The sequence below is a fragment of the Schistocerca nitens genome, chromosome 2 (genome assembly GCF_023898315.1).
Source record: "Schistocerca nitens isolate TAMUIC-IGC-003100 chromosome 2, iqSchNite1.1, whole genome shotgun sequence".
Classification (NCBI taxonomy): domain Eukaryota; kingdom Metazoa; phylum Arthropoda; class Insecta; order Orthoptera; family Acrididae; genus Schistocerca; species Schistocerca nitens.
Genome location: NC_064615.1, coordinates 545463980 through 545486666, shown reverse-complemented (window position 1 = coordinate 545486666; position 22687 = coordinate 545463980). Strand labels below are relative to the sequence as shown.

Genomic DNA, 22687 nt, shown 5'->3' with positions numbered 1-22687 from the left:
GGGAATAATCCCTTTATTCTTTTCGATTTGGGATATGCCAACAAGTATGATCCAGGATTTGGTATATTTACAATAACATATGGTCCGCTATAAATAAGATTCCATTTCTTTATGTTCTTCATCAGTTTCGAGGAATGGATGTGTCGCCTCAATAAAACCTTTTCTCCAAGATGAAACGTCTGGATCCGGTGAATCCGTTTATCATATGTCAATTTCCGTTGTATTGCCTTTTTAGTTAAATTGACAAGTGCGAGTCGAATCTTTTCCTCCCATTTTAAATTCTGGTCTTCATACTTTGGCAGATGGTTTATCCAGAAGTTCTTTTCAATCTGACTAAACATAAGCTCTGTTGGAGTAAAGTTAGTTGAGGTATGTGTCAGATTATTAAATATTTGTTCAAATTATGACAAATAATCAGCCCATGATGTTTGTTTACTGTGACAGTACGTACGCATAAATCGGTTTAATTCTCGGAAAACTCGTTCTATTGGACTACCTTGTGGATGGTAACATGATGTCAAAATTTGTCGAATACCAAGCTGTGTTAATGTTTGCTTCCATTTAAATCCAGTAAAAATTCTGGCATTATCTGTAATTATGGATTTCGGTAAACCTACATGCGGAAGATAGTCACGCACCAATCTCACTACAACAACTCTGGCAGTAGCACACTTTAACGGATATAGTTTTACATATTTTGTAAACACGTCAAAGAATCCAACAATGAATTTGATTCCTCCTCTTGATCGTGGGAGAGGGCCGCAGATATCACACGAAATTAACGCCCTTGGCTCTCGTGGAATAATTGAATGGAGAACATGCTTATTACTTCTATTATCCGGTTTTGTCTTTTGACAGAGTAAACAGTTTTGTATTGTTTGGTGCACTTTCCTCCGAATATTCGGAAAATAACAGTATGCTCCTATTTTATTGGCACATTTAATTACATCAAAATGTCCCCATAATAAGTGGGTAAACCAAATTAATTTTTCCTCATATTCCTTCGGGATACATACACACCACCGTGGATTGTTGTCCTTCCCACATCTGAAGAATAATACTCCATTTACTAATTTATAATGATCTAAACTAGTCCTTGAATTTTGTTGTTCCTTTAGCTGAATTATCTTCTTCGATCGAGGGTCTTTTCGTTATAAATTTCCCATATCTCTACAAAGATGTACATAATAAGTCTTGTAGATATTGTCCTGCAACAGTAATAATGGAAAATCCGAAGTATTTACTGCTTCTATTTCCGGCGTTAAACCTTCTGGGGATCTTGACAGTGCATCCGCAATAATATTTTATTTGCCGGACACCAGAATAATTTTAAATTGGTGCTGTTGTAGTGTCATTGTCCAACGTGACAGTCTAGAATGTAATAACTTACATGTTTGCAAAAAGGTTAGTGATTGATGGTCACAATACACAATCGTTTACGAACCATATAAATAATAGCTAAACTTCTTGAATGCCCAGATAACCGCAAGTGCTTCAAGTTCTGTTGTCGTATAGGCTCTTTCACAGGGCGATAACACTCAACTAGCAAATGCTATCAGACAGAATGTTGGTACACCTTTTATTTTCCTTATTTGGAAGAGACAAGCACCTAATCCAACATCCAATGAATCCGTGGACAGACAGAACTCACAATTCATATCAGAGTGACATAATAAGGATGCGTTAACGAGTTGGTCTTTAATGTCTCGAAAAGCTAGTTGACATTCTTCAGTCCATTGCCATGGCACATCCTTCCGTAGAAGCCCGTTTAATGCCTCAGAATTCATGGCTTGAGTCTTTATGAAACGACGGTAGAACGATGCCATACCTATAAATCCCTTCAGCTGTCTTTTATTCCGTGGTAGTGGAAAATTTTGAATTGCACTTACCTTCTTCTCGGTAGGCAGAATACCTTTCGCATCTATCATATGTCCTAAGAACTTAATTTGTAGTAAAGCAAAATGAGACTTTTGTAAGTTTACTGTAATTCTGGTTTTCTTGAAAACAGCAAAAATCCTTTCCAAAATATGCAAATGCTCTTCCCATGTTTTCGTGGCTATTAATAAGTCGTCAACAAACACAGTTATACGACTACGCAATTCTGGTCCAAGAACATAATCCAACGCTGAAATAAATATTCCGGCACTAATATAAAGTCCGAACGGGACAACTCTAAATTGGTAACTTCTCCCAGCATAGATAAATGCGGTATATTTCCTAGATTCTTCATCCATTTGGACCTGCCAGTACGAACTTCTCAAATCAACACTAGTTAAGTACGAAACATCCTGGAAAATATTGAATTAATTCATCTATATTTTCCGGATGAGTTCTTACAGGTACTATTATTTTATTAATCTCTCTCGCATCCAAAACTAACCTTACATTGTCTCCAGGTTTTGGAACGACTGAGAGCGGAGAACAATATGGACTAGTTGATTATTAAATCAAGTTCCATTCTAACATTATATTTATCTCCCTTTGAACAGATTGTTTTAAACGCCAGGGGATCGGATAGTGCGTGTAACAGTAAGTCTGATGTGGCTTCACTTGTAGGTAACAAATATACCCTTTAATAATTCCTGGTTTCTCATCAAAAAACTCTTCATATGCCTCTGACAAATAATGAAGCTGCGCAGCCTTTGTTCTCCGGTAAGCTGATTTGATTCACTAGCTTTTATCATTGTTGTTTGGTTTAAGTCCTCCTGTAGTATCAAATCCTCTGAAAGCTCCTTCCAACGACCGTTTGTAGTGTCAATTAATTGAATTATGGCACCGCGCAAAGATTTCTCATGCACCATTTCCTTTCTATTTAAATCCAGTGCTATCTCTTCTCCATTTAATCTAAATTTAACTATTCCTTCCAAAAAATCAATCTGACAATCGTACTCCTGCATACTCCCAATACCAAGAATACAGTCCACTAATAACGTCTCCACTACAAGGAACGTGCATTTTATTGCTACATTTCCCATTTTCATCTCTAATTGTGATTGTATTTTGACATTGGGAGAGCGTGCTCCAACAGCTCCGATGATTTTGCAGTTCTGTACCGGCCAAATTCGTACCTTCTTCTTCCTAATAATTCTCCGAAAAAGAGCGCCTGAGATGACATTGGCGGAAGCGGCGGTGTCTAATATCACATTCGTTGGAACTTCATTTCAACAAATACTTCCGATACCGGAACACTCGATCTGTCTTTATGACACGTTATTAAATACATTGTTAACTCTTCAATCAACAGCTCACCATTATTATATCTTAACAATTGTAATTTTACTGTTTCGCCCCTAACAGATCCCCTGACCGCTACTCCGGGGCACGATGCGTTCATGTTTAGTTTGACTGATTGTTGGTACGATTGGTATTTGTCTCTTCAGCTACTTCAGTGATTATCGGTTGTTGTGGTGAATTTTGTCTATGTTGTTTTGGTTGATTCGTGTAATTATTGTTGTTGTTCTGCTGGTGTTGGTAGAACTGTCCTGTGTTGCCATACATTGGATTATATCGATTAAAAATCCTACTGTTCCTAAAATAGCCCCTCGCTGCACCATTACTAAAGTTTCCATTATGGTAATAATTATTGTTAGCATTTTGTCCATTGCTTAGTCTCCTCGGAGAGTGTAGTTGGTTATGATTATTGTTGCTGCTACCATTGCTGCCATTCCCACTCGAGTTGCAGCTCGGATTCGCTTCTATTGATCTTCTTTGATATGACATTTCTCTTACATGATGCGTTTGAAAAGTTTCTCTTCGTATTCAGTAACACTTTAGGTTTCGGAACGATGGTACAGTGCAACACATTGGAATAGAAGAATCTCCAAGGAAATGGATCAATCATGGATTTTTCGATGTTCTCGACTCTACAATCTCCCGACATTAATCCACTGGAGCCTAATTTGGTGTGTGAGTGGAGGAGGGAGGGAAAGTGGACAAAAGTTGAAGCAGACGTGTTGTGTAGGTTCCAGCAACGTATGATGCGGTTAGTTGTGAAATTTGCATAAGCAAGGTAGTTGAACGCCTTTCCGAAAGTGAAATTTGTTCGTGTGTCTACGTACCAGAACTGTGAAGATAAGCTTGCACGATGGATGTCTAGAATGGAATTATAATGTGTAACGTAATGTGCAATTTATTGTCCCCTAGGTAATGCATCTTTTGTACCTCATTGGATAGGACGATGTTATTGTGTGCACTATTATTTTCAACTGTTTTTAATTAACTCAAGGACAGAGTAAAACAGACGTTTTATATGTAAGAAGTTTATGTTATGTCTTAATGTTTAAATAAAGACAAATAGAAAGAGATAACGTACCACAATTGGAGGTTTCAACTGGATACTGTTTGATGCTTTAACTGAAAAAGAATGTTTGGAGCAAACTAAACTTGAACATCTGAGTCTCCGATTCCCGTGGCATTTTCTCGTCTCACCGAGCTAATGGGAGAGCTCCACCTCAGCCCAGAATTAGTGCTACTTGTTCTTAGCTCCGCTGCATGCAGTAACAGCATTACCAGAGCCTCATTTTCTGAAAAGCATTTCTGTTAACCAGCGAGTCGGACTAAGGTTAGGTAGATACACTTTTGTCTAGAACTGGGATGAGAAATCAAATGTCTACCGTGACGTGCTGCATTTTTTCTTAATCGTGTGCGCTGTTGTCTATTCCTATCAAGCAAATTATGTGTTTTGTGGCCATTTGGAATTTACAAATAATTTTAGTACTGAGCAGAATAAATTTATGATTAATGTATGGTTTCCTTAATCTAAATGATAACGATTTTCTTACCTGTCTCGATTTATCTTTCTGTTTATTGGTGTAACACAATTAAGTAGCATTCGTTTTGCATAGTAGTTTTTTTTTTTTATATCTGATGTTACCCAAGAAAAAATGAAAGAAAGTATTGATAAGACGGGATGTATGCCTCCGAGTTTTTCATTGTGTTTACAATGCAGGTTACCCTAATACGCGTCGTGCATATTACTCGGTAGACCTTCACGATTCCATAACGCAATTGCTACCCCCTGCCGATCGAGGGCTACGTACTGTAGCGTGTGACATGGCCGTGTGTTACGTAACTGTAACAGAGCTCGAGATACTGCCTGTTGTATTCCTTCAAGAAACTGAAAAGACGAATTGGAAGAGTTCTTGCACAGATGGAGCTAACTTTCCTTCATCATGACAACGACACAGCATGTACATGCGACATGTGTAGCAACCCGACACCTTGTATATGAGGTAAGTGATCATCTTCCATACACCCCGACTATGCCCCATGCGCCCGTCATCTTTTTCCAAAACTCGATGAAAACTTTTTAGAGGGTTTCACTTTGATAGTGATGAAGCGGAGCAAGTAGAAATAAAGTTATGGCCCCTACAACAAAGTCAAACATTCTACAGTGAGGGTATCAAGAAACTGTTCTCTCGTTTGGATAAACATAGTGACAGGAAGAATGAGGATGTAGAGTGTTAATAAAGTTTATTTTATTTAAAAAGCTTTATAAGTTTTCCCATATAAAGATTCAGAGGCATTACTTTTCGGCACGCACCTTTACTTACGCTTCAATCGACAAGATCTAGTAACTGAGACGGTACACGGTCACTTTTACTACTTCGATAATTCGAACACGCATCTTGGCGCACTATTTCAAATAGCTTGCAATAAATTTATATAGAACCGTGAGATATGACACTATTTCTTCTGGATTACAAACTTTTCACTTATTTCCCAAGCCACGTAAGGCCCAGCCGTGGCGTCAGTCGTGAGTCTTTGCTGTGGCAGGCAGTGTGTTAGGGTTGGAAGTGGACATTTGGAATATAGGAGGTCAGCGTAGATAACGGATGAAATGCATTTGTTGTTATTAATAAGAAGCCGTAGTTTGTCAGTATTTACGTGAACCTGTAGGTAGAGAAATATCTTCTACCGTTTAATATAACAGTTGACGTCATGAAACTACACTTTTATTGCGTCGGCATACAACTGTTATAGAAACAACAGAAACATAAAAAGAATACAAATGCAAAGTGTTTAGTACTAATCTTTACAGTAATGATATTTACTGCATGTCGTGAACTAATCAGAAACTGACACAGAATAGGATGTTTAGATTCGACCGGTTATTTTTAAGTATAAGAGTCAAGTTCTGACACTCTTCCAGTTTCTTGGCTCCTCTGGAAACAGCAGATGTCTTCAGTCAGCAGTCCAGCTATTTATTCTCCACTCGCTCGCAGACGATTCAATCTGAGCCAACTGATTTGCAATACTCCTAGTTCCTGGGACAATCTGACAGGTGTGGTTTGCATTGACTCTTTGGTTTCACCACGTAAACTGAAATGAAGAGGAATGTGCTTTAGTAAAGATAGGAAGTACAAAAATAACATAGCAGATTAATTTTACTAGTGATAAGACAACAGTAAGTCTTCAACTTTTTTACATAGCACGAATTTCACTGTCAGCATTGTGGCAAGATTATGTTACGGTCGTGTATCAGAGATCATGTGGGGCCACACAGTGTGCTATGTTACAGGGTTCCTATTCTTACAGGTACTATAGCAGACCGTTGGAAGATTGGCGACGCGAATAAACCTGACTTATAGCTTATTTAGAAAGTTTAAGGATGTCACTAGAACCACGTTCCTCTAGGAGGGTAATGCTCCTGGCGTGCGAAGCATTCAGTGAGCAACACATGTCCACAGTAACCATAAAACTTTTTTCGTACGTGAGACCATCTTAACAGTAGAACGATCCAACGTGACGGGATGAAATGCGTTTACTCTGTCCTTCGTGTACAGGTCAGGAACGGTATTACGCCGTCCAAACTTTCGCCCAACCCATAACGAACACCCTTTTGTTGCAAAAAGAAATAGAAAAATCAGTCATCTTGACAGTGATGACAGCTACTGACAACAAAATTTACACTCTTGACAGTTTAATTAACAACAGTGTTATGTAAATACTAATGCTTATCATAAAGAAAGGACTGAATGAAAGAATACCATATGATACGAAACAGAATGAATTCAAGAAATTATTACTTACTAAGGTTAAACACCAGACCATAAATTTACCAAAGATAACACTTTTCCTAGAAGAGGGTTGTAGCCCCATCGAGCTGTAAGATTGCGGTGACTACAATGTTACTCGGCAATGGAGATGTTAAATTCATTTATCTGTTGTACTCTTGCAATAGTAGTATGCATGTTAAGCGCTGCTAGGTTATCTTAAAGTTATCTTAAAGTTTAAAAGTTTTACGGTTGGAATTATTAGTCAGAAGTGGGACTGAAGTAAAATCATCTTTACCGTTTAGACTGATAACGGGATAGTTGATTGCTGATTTGTGATGGGACTTAGCCTTCGTGATACTTAATAGTCACCAACATCAAAGGACACAGATAGAGACTCATCGCTGACATAAATTCAATTATTAGACTTGAATAGACAACAGATAAACGCAATCACAAAGAATTTACAATTTCGCCGTAATGTCAGAAGCTATCGTCAAAGTCAGAACTGCGGATGCTAAACGACGCAAGAACCCTGTAGAAACACTGAATGAATTAGGTACCTTTCTCCATCACTCAGAATGCTAAGTTTGGAGAGCGCAAGATCACCAAATTGTTATTTGTTTTGAGAGACACCAAACGTTTCTAGTGGTGAGACCTTCAGTTTTCCCCAACTCTAGAGGATACACATTTTGTTAGAGTTCGAAAAATTATTCTCTTGAATCTGCGCCAGTGTTACTTCGCACGATCCCTGTGAAGTTATGGACCTCAGCTTTGTGCGAGATGCGAGGCCACCTTCTGTTTATTAATCGCCCGCAATATTATTGCACGTGGGACTGGGGCATTTCGGTCGGCTCATCATGAGTTTTTATCGTGATATTATGCTAGGACACGATGAGCAATTTCACACTATAAGCACAGCTCTTCTGAAACCTTCGATAGATGGTGCGTTTTCCTTAACCACTGTTCTTGATGACTGCAATGTATCAGCCTCCTTACAGCAGTGGCCACGAAAAGCCAAACTAAATAATGTCGTGGTTATATAGTAACAAACTTACTATACATGTTCTCTTGTACTAACCAACACGCGTGCAGGCACAACTTCTAACGCAGTGGAAATCTTAACCAGTAATACGACAACCCCACATCTTCCTGTTTCGCGATATTTTGGTCTGGCCTAAGTAACGTGCTTTTATCAGGTTCTTTTTTCAACCTTCACTGACTACTAATTAAAATGTGTGGCATGCTGCTATTTACCATATAAATGCCCGATATTTGGGAAATTTTTTGCAATGGTTATACGGTTGATTGCTAGTACAGTGTCTCATCGCCTATAAGTAGCATATATTTCGGTCCGATATTACATAGTAGATCTCTCACTAAGACAATGAATGAGTCTGTGCCCTAATTTAATGCCAACCTGATGTTTCCGATAAGATGTAGTCCAGTACGTTCACTTATCATTGCCCAGTTCACCTAATTCTTCGACTCTATCTCAACGCGTCGTTAAATTTTTAACTTCTTTAAACTTGCAAGACTATTTCTACTTGTTCCTAAGCGTATGACGGGTGTTGTTTATACACACTAATCCAGTTGTCGGCATTCTACAGGGTATGAAGAAAAGTGTACGTTGCCTATTGGTTTATAGTGTTAAGCTTAGTATAGGTGTGTGTACTTCACTGCCAACTCATTCACTGTGAAAATTAACCACACACTACAGACCGCGGCACTTGTGGCAACTTCCGTCGCCTGTTAAAATATCTTTTCGTAAAATGTTGAAACTATGGCCCACTGCGTACTTCATGTAGTGTTACACGACATAATCCTCCTAAAAGAATTCAAAGGTGTGTAGTGAAAAACATGCAGCAGTTTTAAGGGGCAAGAAAATGACTATAAAGGGTGGACTAAATATGCGCAGCAAATTGCTCTGAATGGTTTTGGCGGAGAATCATGAAGACTTGCAATTTCGTAATTTCGGTGAGGCAAGGGTAGCTACTGTTCCTTGATGATTTGATTTCACTCATATTTTCACTTTCGCTGTGGAACCATTCGCGAATTTTTTGCTGAACAAACTGGTTTTATCTTGTCAATTTTGAACAGAAAACAGTTCTGTTTGAAGTAACTTACCTTTCGGTAGTTGGTTGTAGCAAGAATACAGCTTCAACGAATTAGCATACAAGTAGAACTTGTTGTCTGCTGCGACACAAATGGTATCATCGTCATCTTCCGTGTAGGACGACCTCCCCAGAAATCTACTCTCAGTCGTGATATTGCCGGTACTTAGAGTCTCATTCCCGATGTTGGCGGTGGTCGACTCTTCTGGTTGTCCGTGGACCTCCGCCACTGCTACCAGTGCTGTAAAAGTCAGTGCACGTAGTTACAGATGGCTATTTCGTCTAATGGATGTTAATGAAACTCTCCCACTTAGCACTGGAACACTACTGTATGCTATATACACTCCTGGGAATGGAAAAAAGAACACATTGACACCGGTGTGTCAGACCCACCATACTTGCTCCAGACCCTGCGAGAGGGCTGTACTAGCAATGATCACACGCACGGCACAGCGGACACACCAGGAACCGCGGTGTTGGCCGTCGAATGGCGCTAGCTGCGCAGCATTTGTGCACCGCCGCCGTCAGTGTCAGCCAGTTTGCCGTGGCATACGGAGCTCCATCGCAGTCTTTAACACTGGTAGCATGCCGCGACAGCGTGGACGTGAACCGTATGTGCAGTTGACGGACTTTGAGCGAGGGCGTATAGTGGGCATGCGGGAGGCCGGGTGGACGTACCGCCGAATTGCTCAACACGTGGGGCGTGAGGTCTCCACAGTACATCGATGTTGTCGCCAGTGGTCGGCGGAAGGTGCACGTGCCCGTCGACCTGGGACCGGACCGCAGCGACGCACGGATGCACGCCAAGACCGTAGGATCCTACGCAGTGCCGTAGGGGACCGCACCGCCACTTCCCAGCAAATTAGGGACACTGTTGCTCCTGGGGTATCGGCGAGGACCATTCGCAACCGTCTCCATGAAGCTGGGCTACGGTCCCACACACCGTTAGGCCGTCTTCCGCTGACGCCCCAACATCGTGCAGCCCGCTTCCAGTGGTGTCGCGACAGGCGTGAATGGAGGGACGAATGGAGACGTGTCGTCTTCAGCGATGAGAGTCGCTTCTGCCTTGGTGCCAATGATGGTCGTATGCGTGTTTGGCGCCGTGCAGGTGAGCGCCACAATCAGGACTGCATACGACCGAGGCACACAGGGCCAACACCCGGCATCATGGTGTGGGGAGCGATCTCCTACACTGGCCGTACACCACTGGTGATCGTCGAGGGGACACTGAATAGTGCACGGTACATCCAAACCGTCATCGAACCCATCGTTCTACCATTCCTAGACCGGCAAAGGAACTTGCTGTTCCAACAGGACAATGCACGTCCGCATGTATCCCGTGCCACCCAACGTGCTCTAGAAGGTGTAAGTCAACTACCCTGGCCAGCAAGATCTCCGGATCTGTCCCCCATTGAGCATGTTTGGGACTGGATGAAGCGTCGTCTCACGCGGTCTGCACGTCCAGCACGAACGCTGGTCCAACTGAGGAGCCAGGTGGAAATGGCATGGCAAGCCATTCCACAGGACTACATCCAGCATCTCTACGATCGTCTCCATGGGAGAATAGCAGCCTGCATTGCTGCGAAAGGTGGATATACACTGTACTAGTGCCGACATTGTGCATGCTCTGTTGCCTGTGTCTATGTGCCTGTGGTTCTGTCAGTGTGATCATGTGATGTATCTGACCCCAGGTATGTGTCAATAAAGTTTCCCCTTCCTGGGACAATGAATTCACGGTGTTCTTATTTCAATTTCCAGGAGTGTATGTGTTACTTGAACAGTCCACTCGTCCCTGAAAATAAAAAAGAACGAATCAACAGTGACATGCGCGCTATGCTCATGTCGGACAAGTTCTCGTAATTAATTTCGTGTTCGAATATGCAATTATAGTGGTCTTTCAAGTTCTTGTTGGACTGTTATTATCTCATAATTAAATTGACAATATTAGTTCTTTCCTCACTTATATTTGGGAAGGTTTGCCTTTTTAGTAAGGCTCTGCCACACTGAAGGCTAGCCAGATATTTGGCTGATAAAGTTAGGTTCTTCATTGGTTTTGACATTAGACAGCCCGCTCTACCCTTCGTAGTAAAGAATGAAAAGGTATTGCAGAAGCTGGAAGCCTTCCTCGTCACGATCATGTAGCTAGGGTTTCACTGGAAAGCACACATATCTCCAATTGGACGGCTCTGTAAAGTCTTTTGCTCCTCATCAAGATAATGAACGTAGCCTATTAAAATATTGTCCCTGTTCCGTCCTCTGAAACTCACGTGATAGAGAAGATTAATAGGTGCCATTAGTTTTTGTTTGTTTTTCTGTTAAACTGAGAGGCAAAGAAGTGACAGCCTTGCATGGAGCGTCTCACATAACTTCTTGTGATGTTCCGGATATTGTACGATGGGCGACATCAGAGTCGTTTCACTATCTACGTTAAGTCCAAGACACTAGTACATACACGGTTCTGTCACAGGAATGTGACCACCGCCTTTGTTCGACTTCAACGCGGGATAACCACTCAATGACGGTAGGGCTCAGTATTAATGCTGGAGGCTATGTAAAGATCATCAGGGAGCCGCGGGGGACAGTGCAATCGTTGTCATAATGCAGAAACGAAGCTATTTATCTGACGTCCAAAGGGGTATGATTATTGCCTTTCAGGCAGAGAGTGGATGCACGCCTCAGTTTGTAAACTGTTCAAGTGTCACCCTGCTTAAAGTGAAGTGTGCATGGTAAAACTGCCCTATCGAAAAGTGACAGCATGACCAGTGGGGCAACATTGACCATAGATGACAGAAGTGAGAGCCAGCTGCGGAGATGTGTACGGATGAACAAGCATGGTACAGTTGAGGGAAAGACGCCCCAGATGAACCATGGGGCTACCAGCAGTGTCTGCTCAACGATTATCGCGCGAAAGTCGTTGTTTTCCGCTGTCCACAGTAGGTTCCTGATCCGTACGCTCACGTCGACTGCTGTTCACCAGCAACGAAGGCTTCAATTTTCACTCCAATACCTGAACCGGACCTGTTTTGAGCGGCCGTTTGAGGCGAAAGACGTTTTATGCTCGATCGGGTATAAGGCGGGTGGCGTGTAGGGCGTGAAACGTCTCAAGGCAAACAACCTGCAATGAGTGAGGGAGCGTTATGGTCTGAGGAATGTATTCGTGTCGATGATTCTTCATAATGGAAGCCATAATCGATCTAAACTACTATGCGTTTGTGCTTGAGGACCGTGTCCACCCCTCCATGCAGTTAAATGTTCTTCGGTTCGATGGCATCTACCAAGAACACAATACATCCTCTCACTGTTGGATCTGTAGTTTGCTCTTAATATGACTGGACATGTTTCCTTCTGTTCTTTGGAATGAGATCTCAATATGGTAACTTTAGGGCTCTTGTACTTCTCTTTATACTGTGTGGTCAAGAAATGTGTTTCCAGTAATTGCAGTTTTATTTTATTATGCAACTGTTTTGTTGGATACTTGTTGTCAGTTTCACTACGTAGTTTTCTGCAAAGAATATAAGAGTTGTTTCACTGCACTCGCTTTCTTCAGTAGCGTCTATTATGTGGCCAGTATTTGGCTTTATAATTCTTATATGATTCTCCCCCAGTTTTTTTTGTTTATGCTACTTATTGTTTAACATTGTTTTTTATATGCTTGTTCGTACTTATCTTTACCTTTCTTTAATCCCTTTGTTAGTAGCTTGTTTAGTTAGTGACTTGTAGCGCATTTTTCGTTGCTGTTCATTATTGCAGTACATCTTAAGTTTGTATGTCCCTGTTATAGTTTTTACAGAAACATTTGAAATGTAACGCATGAGAAAATTTTTCAGCCAGCACACCGAAACATGTCATAGAGGCACGTGACATCTTACGTTACAGTTCAATGTGCACAAGCAAACGTTGTGAATTGACTCAATCTCTGTATTTTGAAGGCGGTATGAAATGCGTAAGAAGATACTCCAAAAATATTATCCTTGAATAGCTGAAATTATATTCTATGATTTACATTTTCTGGTTTTTTAATTGCAGTGAGGACGAAACAGACGACCGCATGGGAAAACTCGTTGAATTACACACACGCAGACAAATGATCGAAAACTCTTGTTGTTTCCAACAACACTAAGGTGAAATAAAATTGCGATAAGTATTGTCAGCAAAACGTAACTGGTGCAGTAACTTTTTTTGTTGCATAACTAAAGCTGGCGTCCTCTTTTCACCATTCCTACTAGAGGTGTTGCGTGTGCATTCCAGTATGTATCACAGCTTAGCGTCATGGTTCTTTGCTTCTCAAGTGTAAAAGGATTGCAACACCAGTCACTAACTCTCAAAATACATATAGCTATTAAATAGTAAAGACATTTGATTAAACCTGGTGCCACAGGCAGGAATTGTGTGAGACTGTTCTGGGCAATTTCTCTGACAAATGCCATACGCTAATTTCATTTCTTATCTGACAAGCACCTCTGGCATTTTAGTTAGAGATGCCACTCTCTTACAGCTAACAGACTCAGAGTTCGCGTATCATTTGTTATGAAAGAGAAGCTCAGTGATCATAGGGCAGTTACAAATTCAATGTGTTTCAGTGTCAATAGAATGTTACTGGATACAGAGAAAGAATTCCCCATCAGAAGAAATATCAGGAAATTAAGGACAGTGTATTGCAGCTGTCAAGATCGAATATTCACATCCTTTTGTTACGAGGGTGTGAAACACAAAATGGTCAAATCTACGAGTATTTGCAAACTGCATTTTAGACCTGTATGTGCCTTTAAGTTTGAAGTTAAATGCAAAGACCCGTCACAGTTCGAGTGATACGTTACTAAGTTTCTGTCAAAACATTAAGAGCTTCAATACACGTTTAAAGACTTCGGAGACTTGTTAAAAGCAAAACCTGAAAGCAGCTATGATATTTAAATTAATCACTCACTAGCCGATCTGACCAAAAACCTTAACATGTATGGGTACAATATACACATCTACTTCACTTATTAAGTCACTCTTTGACCGTACTGACACCCTCTCGAAAAATCTAGGAGAGACGGTCGAAGTACTGATTTCGCTTTTCCGAATCTGATTCACCACAGAATTAGGTTTCGTTGAATTGTGTCAAAAGACCCAGCTAGTCGACATTGACGTAACTGATCGAACAAGTAGAAACTAATACCGCTCAGTAGTGGAAATGTATCTGGATCTAAGAAGATCTTTAATGTCCTATACACAACTTTCTCCCGTTCCAGCAGAAGAAAACCGTAGGTCGAAAGAGCGACAAAACATACCGGATATCGGACCTGATTTATGATTTTATTCGGTAACTCACTGCAGAAATAGTTCAACACAACACTCTTAATGGAACAAAAGTGATAGTCGGAAAGATATTTTCAAAGGTACGACAGCGAGCTATGATATGGCTATAACTGTTCACACTTTACACAGTGTAAAAGAAGTATCCCATAGTTTGGTAGGTGGTAGTCTGGACAAAAACATAAGCAAAATGTCCCGAAGACATGAGGTCTAAGATACATACTTTTAGAGCTGCGTGTAGTTGGTGATATTGTAAACCGTCTTCACAGTTCATTTCAAGTGCATCATATACGTTAATTCTAACAAAACAAGTATGTATTTTGAACAGCTTATGAAAAACATTTACGTTGTCGTTTTTTCTCTGAAATTGTCAGAACACTGATACCTGCTGTTTCACAAAGAAAATACCAAACTCCATTTTGATCACCTCCTTTACAGATGGCTCACAAATGTAGGTCTTACGTAATAGCTTGTAAAACTACGACACCGTGCAGCACGAATTTTCCAGCTATTTGGTTTCATAAATTTAAAACCATTTTAGCAACTATATGTACTTATGAAATTAATCATCAATGATATTTTATGAGACTGTAATATATGATGAAAGAATAAATAACAAATAATTATGTCAAGTCGTTGTAGTAAATAGTCTGGAAATGACAGGGATGTTATATTTGTATGACACGGGTCATACATTTCATGTAACAATAATGTCGTTGGCGTAAGAACGCACGGATGATGAGTTGCGACCAATCTGTGTTTTGGTACAGACATGTTTCTTGGGGCAGAAATGACAAATTGTGCCGGAATTGTTCTAATAAGGGGGAAGCTAAGATATAAGTGAGGGAGCACGTGTATGGGCGTAGTACATGACCGCAAGAAGGTTTTTAGAGTTAATGAAAAAAGCAGTGTGGCCCAAGTTTATTCAAGTTCATCGCTAATCAAAAGAGCCTACCGTCTATACTGAATTTCATAAACAGTATTACATCGTACTGCAAGCAACTCATCGCAAAGTAAGATACATCCAGTAGTTTTATAGTTGTGTTATACGCAAGCCAGTATAATAGTAGCTTTCTTGGTTCACAAAATAGCTCTGAGCACTATGGGACTCAACATCTGAGGTCATCAGTCCCCTAGAACTTAAAACTACTTAATCCTAACCAACCTAAGGTCATCACACACATTCATGCCCGAGGCAGGATTCGAACCTGCGACCGTAGCGGTCGCGCGGTTCCAAACTGAAGTGACTAGAACCGCTCGACCAGCCGTCCGGCAGCTTTCTTGGGACATTAGATTGGTCTAGTCAAACCACCAACGTAGTCCTGTCCTCTCATCATAACTTCCGTTAAATTGAGAACTAATTTTCAGTCAAGTAGTCATTGTAATAGAAAGCTGTAGTAACTATGGTTCTTCATATGGTGCAGCACTGCTATGCTAACACAGACAATCAGTTAAAACGAAAAGTGATATAAGTACAATACATGTTTGAGTGACAAAACTATACTGGCTATCTTGAAGCCAAGATAATTTTATGATTTTATGTTTTGTTCTGTAAATAACATATCTCTACATAACATTAGTACAGGCAGTAGGTTGTTGCCTTGAAGGAAGGTTTCTACGGCACTATTCGAATAGTATCTGATAAGGAATTAATTACTTCCGGTCACGACTAAAGATATTTTCAAAGACGCAGCTTTATCATTATTTGCGTGACGCAATATAGTATTTACGAAGGTTGCTAGTCGCAATTAAAATTTTTATTAGAATTATTTCATCACAGATTAACGTCTTTAGTGTTCATTTTACGCGTGTTTTTTACATCGAAGCTCGCGCAAGCGCATTTGTTTATTTACCGCATTACCTTTGTTAAAGTATTTGCGTGAATTCATTGTAATTAGCTATTTACCAAAGGCAGCTTTCAATCGTTTTGGAGATGGAAAACATTTTATTCTGATTTCTAAGTTCATTCATACAACTTTGTGATACCTAATCACGGTTTCCTACAGTAAGACTGCCACTCGTAGCCTTCTTTTTTTTTTACATTTATAAAGTTTTGTACACAGCAAATACTCGTGCAATAACGAATGTGTTGGAACTGTCTAAATAGTATCGGTAAGAATCGATCTCCATATTAGATGCTTTGTTTATATTTATTGTGCAACAGTTTTATGCACAGGAGAGTATATGTGAGTAACATGTTACGATATGACAAGAATATAATGTGGTCCAAGTGGTTTAACAGTTGCTTACTGCACTCTGCTGATGATTCGATATAACAAACAGCTTACAGTGGACGAGATAAGCTTCACAATAGCGAAGATTAACAAGTGCTCATTCGAAATAAGATATGCATTTTAAAGTCTTCTGGATTGTATTTCATTTTTTTTTCGGCCAATCGACTAACTTTCTATACATGGAAATAGCTTTTCGCATTGATTAATACATGAGAAATTATGAAAATAGGGGTAAGAAAAAAATGTTTATCGTGAATGACAGATAATAAATTCTGCCAATACTTACCAGCAACAAGCAACAAAGCAGCCTTCATTGTACTCGACAAAAACTACTACTGCTCTCTGCGTTATATTTTCATTTATATACGTTTAAATACCCGATGGCATCATCGAATGTTATCGTTAAGTTTCCTCCTGATTTTCCGTTCCGTGAACTCTGGTTGCAGCAACTAGCAGCAGATTGACTTTCCTTGTGTTTGAAAAGATCTGTTATCGTTCGCTATGTCAAACGTATTATCAGCATTACAACTACAGCATTCAATGAAACTGGTTACCATACTTTAGGCACAGGCTGGAAAGGAAAATTTTTTGTCTCTCAATGAAGCCATCTTTTAATGTCGTACGGCTCGAATGCTGATGAAAGGAGGTGAACAGATGTCAGTGATATTTATACCATTCACCGTCCGGTATAAAGAGCTTTCCATTTTGAAGAGGAAACTCTTGTGCATAGAGGAACTTCAGTTCCTAGATACTACAGTCTAGTTACCAATCTTAGAATCATACGAGGGAGTGTTCTCTAGGGACTACGTAAGCAGTTTCCACCATCTTCTAAATTGTTTTATTATTCTTAGACGTAATGTTGTGTTTTTTGCAGCATTTGTAATTTTTTCTAGATCTACACCTGTACGTCCAGTATAATACATTAAATCTATTTGAAATATGTGGTTAATTCTTTAGCTACAGACTGTTATACATCTAACTTCCCGTGGATTAAATCTGGGAGCGCCATATCGTATGGGCACGTAAAATTCCCCTCCTTAAAAAATCTTTTTGCGTGTAAAGAGCAACAAACCGACGCCTTCTGTAGACACTAGCAGTCAAATGAAAGGCTAGACGAGCATTGTTTGTTAGGATTGAGTCTAGCAACACAATTCAAAACGGAAATACCGTATATCTGTTATAACTCCAGAGAAACGACACTTAACGACTCTTAGGAAATACACCCTATATAAAGTACTGACGCTTTTGTGATACTGCATTGGTCGTGCGCCATAGTAAGTAATAATTTAACACAAGACAATGTTGAGACTTGGAAAATGGGAAAAAGCTTCAATTCAGCAGAGTAAACTTTGTAATGCAGAAAAAGACTGGAGCACATAAAATGTGGATAAGAAATAAGGAAATATTTTAAAGATCAAATACCCATCTGGCTAAAAAGCGAAAACGTGTAAATTGTTTCGAATTACAACCTTGTCCCCTACCCTTCTGTTAGAGGGAAAGTCGCGCAAGGAGCGACTTAGAGACAAAGAGTCGAAGCTTGACACGTCACTAGCAGCTCCACACAAAGAACACATACGTACTTAACATGATAAGTGTTTAATTGTTTTAGGTTTTAGTGTAAATGGCATACCAGTTATGTATGTAGTACATTCTGCCACGTGGAAGTTACTTATGTCACATTCTCCTTAGAAAAATGAAGTGAAATATTTTTCCTTTTGATGCCTTTAACCTCGCATTTTGCAAAAACAGACAAAATGTCTGGTGGGATACTGCAATCACTGGTTATACAATGTTACTTATAATCCGTCATGATTGCAAAAACGTTTATTCACGTATCTGGTTTCTGTCCGTCCAGAACCATCTTCAGATATGCAAATTTCAGTTACAGGAGTAACCCGTCCTCACACAGCAACATTCACATGCTGCGTCCAGCTGAAAATTCCGGTATGATTTCGAGGGCTCTGGACAGTCTGTCGCACCACACTGGCTCTTCTCTTCTGGAACTGCCTCGTACTCTGTGACAAATGAGTGGACAGATGTGTCAACAAAGATGAATTCTCTGAAAACTTCTTTAGAAGTCTTATTATTTACTGTTGGTACTGAAAATGACAGACACTCCCTTTCCTACAGAGCACACGTACTTCTATTCCTGCAGCCCCTGCAGAACATGAACAGGAAGTCACGACTGTAGACTTCCTTTGATTACATCCCTATTAACAGTATATTATCAGTTATGTTCGTGATCTTTTAACTACTTCATCTTCGCCTTGTTGGCTAACAAAGTGACGGGCTACTTTTGTACTTTTTACAAACGAGGGACAGCTTTGACAACGAACTTTCGGAACCGCACGAAACCATGTATAAAGTAACATCCGATCATAGAAAAACCAGTGGTCTGTATAATTTTCATGCAAAACGTTGCATTCTACCATAAGCAGCATTTTAATAGAGAGAAATAAAGTAACAAGATGTAACTGAAAGGTAAATAGGGAACTTTAAGAATATTAACATGTAATTCAATGACATCAGTGTAACATGCACTTTCAGTCAACAGTGCAAAAAAAAACTCTGCCTAAAGTAATCAAATGGCTCAAAACACACATATCCTACACACCTGGTAGTGCTTATACGAATTCTCATTCTGCAGATGCGGAAGTGGTTAAAACAATCCAGACGAGAACAAAGTCAACACCTCATTAGATCCACGTTTCTATATCCGCAATCACTTACATATTTTATCAGTCCAACAAACAACGGGACATTAATTACATTTTTAAATGATATTGTGAGTATGTCAGTGTCATTACAGGCCTTCCACCAAGTATAGTGCAAAATATGCATATACTCAGTTGCCAAAACTTGATTTTACATCACAGAGTGAAGTGTATTATGCCCAACATATGTGAATCTACTCTTGTGTTTTGGAACATTGTAGTCTTACATAATCAGCAATCCTTGTGATGTAGAGTTTATATGAGCGAAAGATGTAACCACCAAGAGATGGTAATGTTTTGTGGCTTTTAGTGGAATATCTTCAGCTAATATCTTTGCTTGGAAAATTAGCACTTAGGGACGAGAACGATGCGTATACCGTCACCATCTACTACGCAGCAACACGTTCTTTTCATTTGCTGCGTGTTCGCCAAGGAATGAAGTAAGAAATCGTTTCATGTTGATATTTCGTCATTGTTCTACTCTTGCTTGCCTCCGCATGAATCTTTCGTGGCAGGTTGTTTCAGGTTCCTTTGAAATATTTGTGGCAACAGTGTCTTTTGGCCCTTGAAAACAGATGTACTACTTCTTTGCTAATCAATCTGTCATTGATGAAGCGACATGAATTGTGTAGCTGTGGATAGAGGTATGTAGAGACTACAACACATTAGCTGTAGTTTTCTCGCCTCTGTGGGACAGTGTTGATGATGAAGACATTTCGTACTGGAATAAGCTCTGGTCACTGTTCCAAACATTTTCACTCAACACACTCTGCTGTGTCATACACACATTCACTTCTTCCACAAACTGTTGTGCCATCTTCCGTGTAATGTTATCGTCTTCTTTGTCTTTCTGTGTGACAAATGTAGTAAAACGCACGGATAAAATGCGATTCTCAACTTTAAGACTGTCGATAAACGAATTCGAAGCTTTGAAATTGTCCAAGTCAACCATTATAGACGTTTCTAGTGCCCACATCTGCAGATGCCGACAGCGAACTGTAGAGCCACACGACCTCTCTCTATCAAATCGTGATACCACATGCTCATTTAGAGCTTGTAATTGGGACCGTCTGTTTTCTTTCAAACTATCTCCTGCTGCCTTTCACTAGACGCACAATTTACAATTAATCGGCAATTTGATTTACTTTTAATATACTTATAGTGCCCCACTAGTTTGCCACAGGAATTGAAGCCACGACAGCCACAGCCATCATCAGTGTTTTCTAGTAGGCTGTCATCAATATCTTCTATTACACTGGATTTCGACGGTTTGCTTGTACATAGATCGTACTCACTTTGACTGGACTGTTGCTGTTGCTCTGGAGATGGACGTCGTGTACTGTTTGAGTAACCACCTTCACGTTCAGGTTCTTCCTGTACTTCAAAATCAGTATCCCTATCATTATATTTTACTGTTTAACATCTTTAGCTCACATCCACTTGATTTATACAGGTGCGGAATCGTTAAATTACTTAGCTTTCCCAGAATGTTTTAAATTTAATGGTGATATTTAATGGTGTGTGGAATAAAATAACGGTCAAACTATGAAAATATATACTGTACTAATTCAAATGAAATTCATATCTCCACGACAGTAACAAGACGAAAGTTGATTTTAGTGAAACGTAAAGTATCTGTACAAACGGCGTGGCTGCATTAGATTCAGTTACTAATGTATTATTCATTCTGGTCACAGAAACAAGCTGTGTTTACTTGCAGTCCCATGTCACAATGAAGTGGTACTGTAATGTAGCATACCATAAATGAAATAATAAAATTTCCATATTGATTTTCGATTTGTCTTCTTTCAGCTGTGCCACAAATGGCTCTGAGCACTATGGGACTTAACACCTGAGGTCATCAGTCTGTAGAACTTGGAACAACTTAAACCTAACTAACCTAAGGACATCACACACATCCATGGCCGAGGCAGTATTCGAACCTGAAGCTCCTAGAACCTCTCGGCCACAACGGCCGGCCTCAGCTGTGCCACAAAACGTATAAAAGCGTATCCCCCACCGAGACTGGAATCAGAAAGCAAAGTAGGCACCCTTCTCTGGCCCAAGTTACTCCTGGATAGCAAAATTTTACAGCATTGTGTTCTGCCTTACTCCTCCACCCCTGACTATGAAGGATAGTCTCGAAACGTAAAAGGCAAGATTAATCGCAGTTTCCAAGTAAAATGAAAACCGTAAACTCCTAAAATTATTTCACACGTTACGGGAAAATCACTCCTCTTATTTGATGCAAATCATAAAAAAATGTCATGTGACATTTGTAGGCCAATTCTGTGCCATTCAGGAAGAAACTCGTTGGTCACACGATTGCCAAACATATCCTGCATTGTTGTCCAGAATCAGTTAACCTTATCAGACCTGAAACCACACTTTTAAATAAAAGAACTGAAAAATCCGTAATATTTCACATTTAAGCACCGTTAATGGCCAATAATTTGAAAAAAAAGTTTCATTAAATACGTGACCTACTGACCTACACGTCATGTATTGTGTGTTTTACAGCAGGTCTCTATCAAGTAAAATTAGCTACTTGTAGCCCGTGTATGAAATCCGGTCTCTATGATACTACAATACTCAAATACAAATCTTCCTTATTTACTGAAGTTTATTGTAAATTTAAACACTTTTTGGTTAGAAAAATCAGTTAACAGAAATCAGAGCTTCTATACATCACTTATTTGTTCTTTCAAGGCATTTTAATGAAACTGACCTGCACATTATGTAAAAATGTCGAAAAAGAGTCATTTCGGAGACTAAATTTTGCAACACAGTGTTCATTGCATATTCTTGTGTAATAATATATGTGACGATTACTTCCAACTCTAAGCTATCTCATATTGTGTGGAGATGTTTTAAGCAGTACCTTTTTCAAGTGAAATAAAGGAACGCATCACAGATATGGTATGTTACGAACTTATGACTGGAGCAACCTTGCATGCTACATCCAGATGTACATTTTTCTTCTCCCAGCATAAATTTCTGGCCATTGGAATGCATTCCTAAATCTTTTGCATGCTCGTGGGATAGCTTGTATTGGTTTACGCTTCTTCTATTCGTGCCTTTTCCTGTCGTTCGACATATTTGGGTCGAGGGGCTCCTGCAGCACCTCCAGAACATTCCAATTCGAGCGTGTCGGTTCCTGTCTATCGGTGAGAGAATTGCAGAGTTTATTGGGCTAGAGTGTAGTTTGTGCACCGTCATCCCATGTGCTGGTGGCGGCGTGGAGTCGCGGGCATGTGGCGTGAGGGTGGTTTGAACAAAGCAAGTGTGTTTGTTCCTATCTGTCGGTGCTGGGAATTTGTGAAATTTAGGAC

General features: G+C 39.9%; 2 protein-coding genes across 9 annotated transcripts in view; one reads left to right on the top strand and one right to left on the bottom strand.

The window, feature by feature from the left end:
• LOC126236552 (uncharacterized) overlaps nt 1-22687 on the bottom strand; it is a 325419-nt gene that overhangs the window by 93757 nt on the left and 208975 nt on the right. The window contains exons 3-4 of one of the 5 annotated variants that reach the window (XR_007544944.1): nt 9123-9235; nt 5872-6321 (exon numbers count right to left, since the gene is read on the bottom strand). The exons of 1 other annotated variant lie outside the window; for it this stretch is intronic. Coding sequence is in view for 2 of the 4 variants with exons in the window: in XM_049945961.1 (XP_049801918.1) it covers nt 6260-6321 (62 nt within the window). In the remaining 2 variants the exon portion in view is untranslated. Of the gene's footprint in view, nt 1-5871; nt 6322-9122; nt 9236-22687 lie in introns of those variants that run through there. 3 more of the 5 variants (XR_007544945.1, XM_049945964.1, XM_049945961.1) reach the window with 3 other exon arrangements.
• LOC126236544 (uncharacterized) overlaps nt 1-22687 on the top strand; it is a 190406-nt gene that overhangs the window by 49813 nt on the left and 117906 nt on the right. The gene's annotated exons all lie outside the window — the stretch shown is intronic.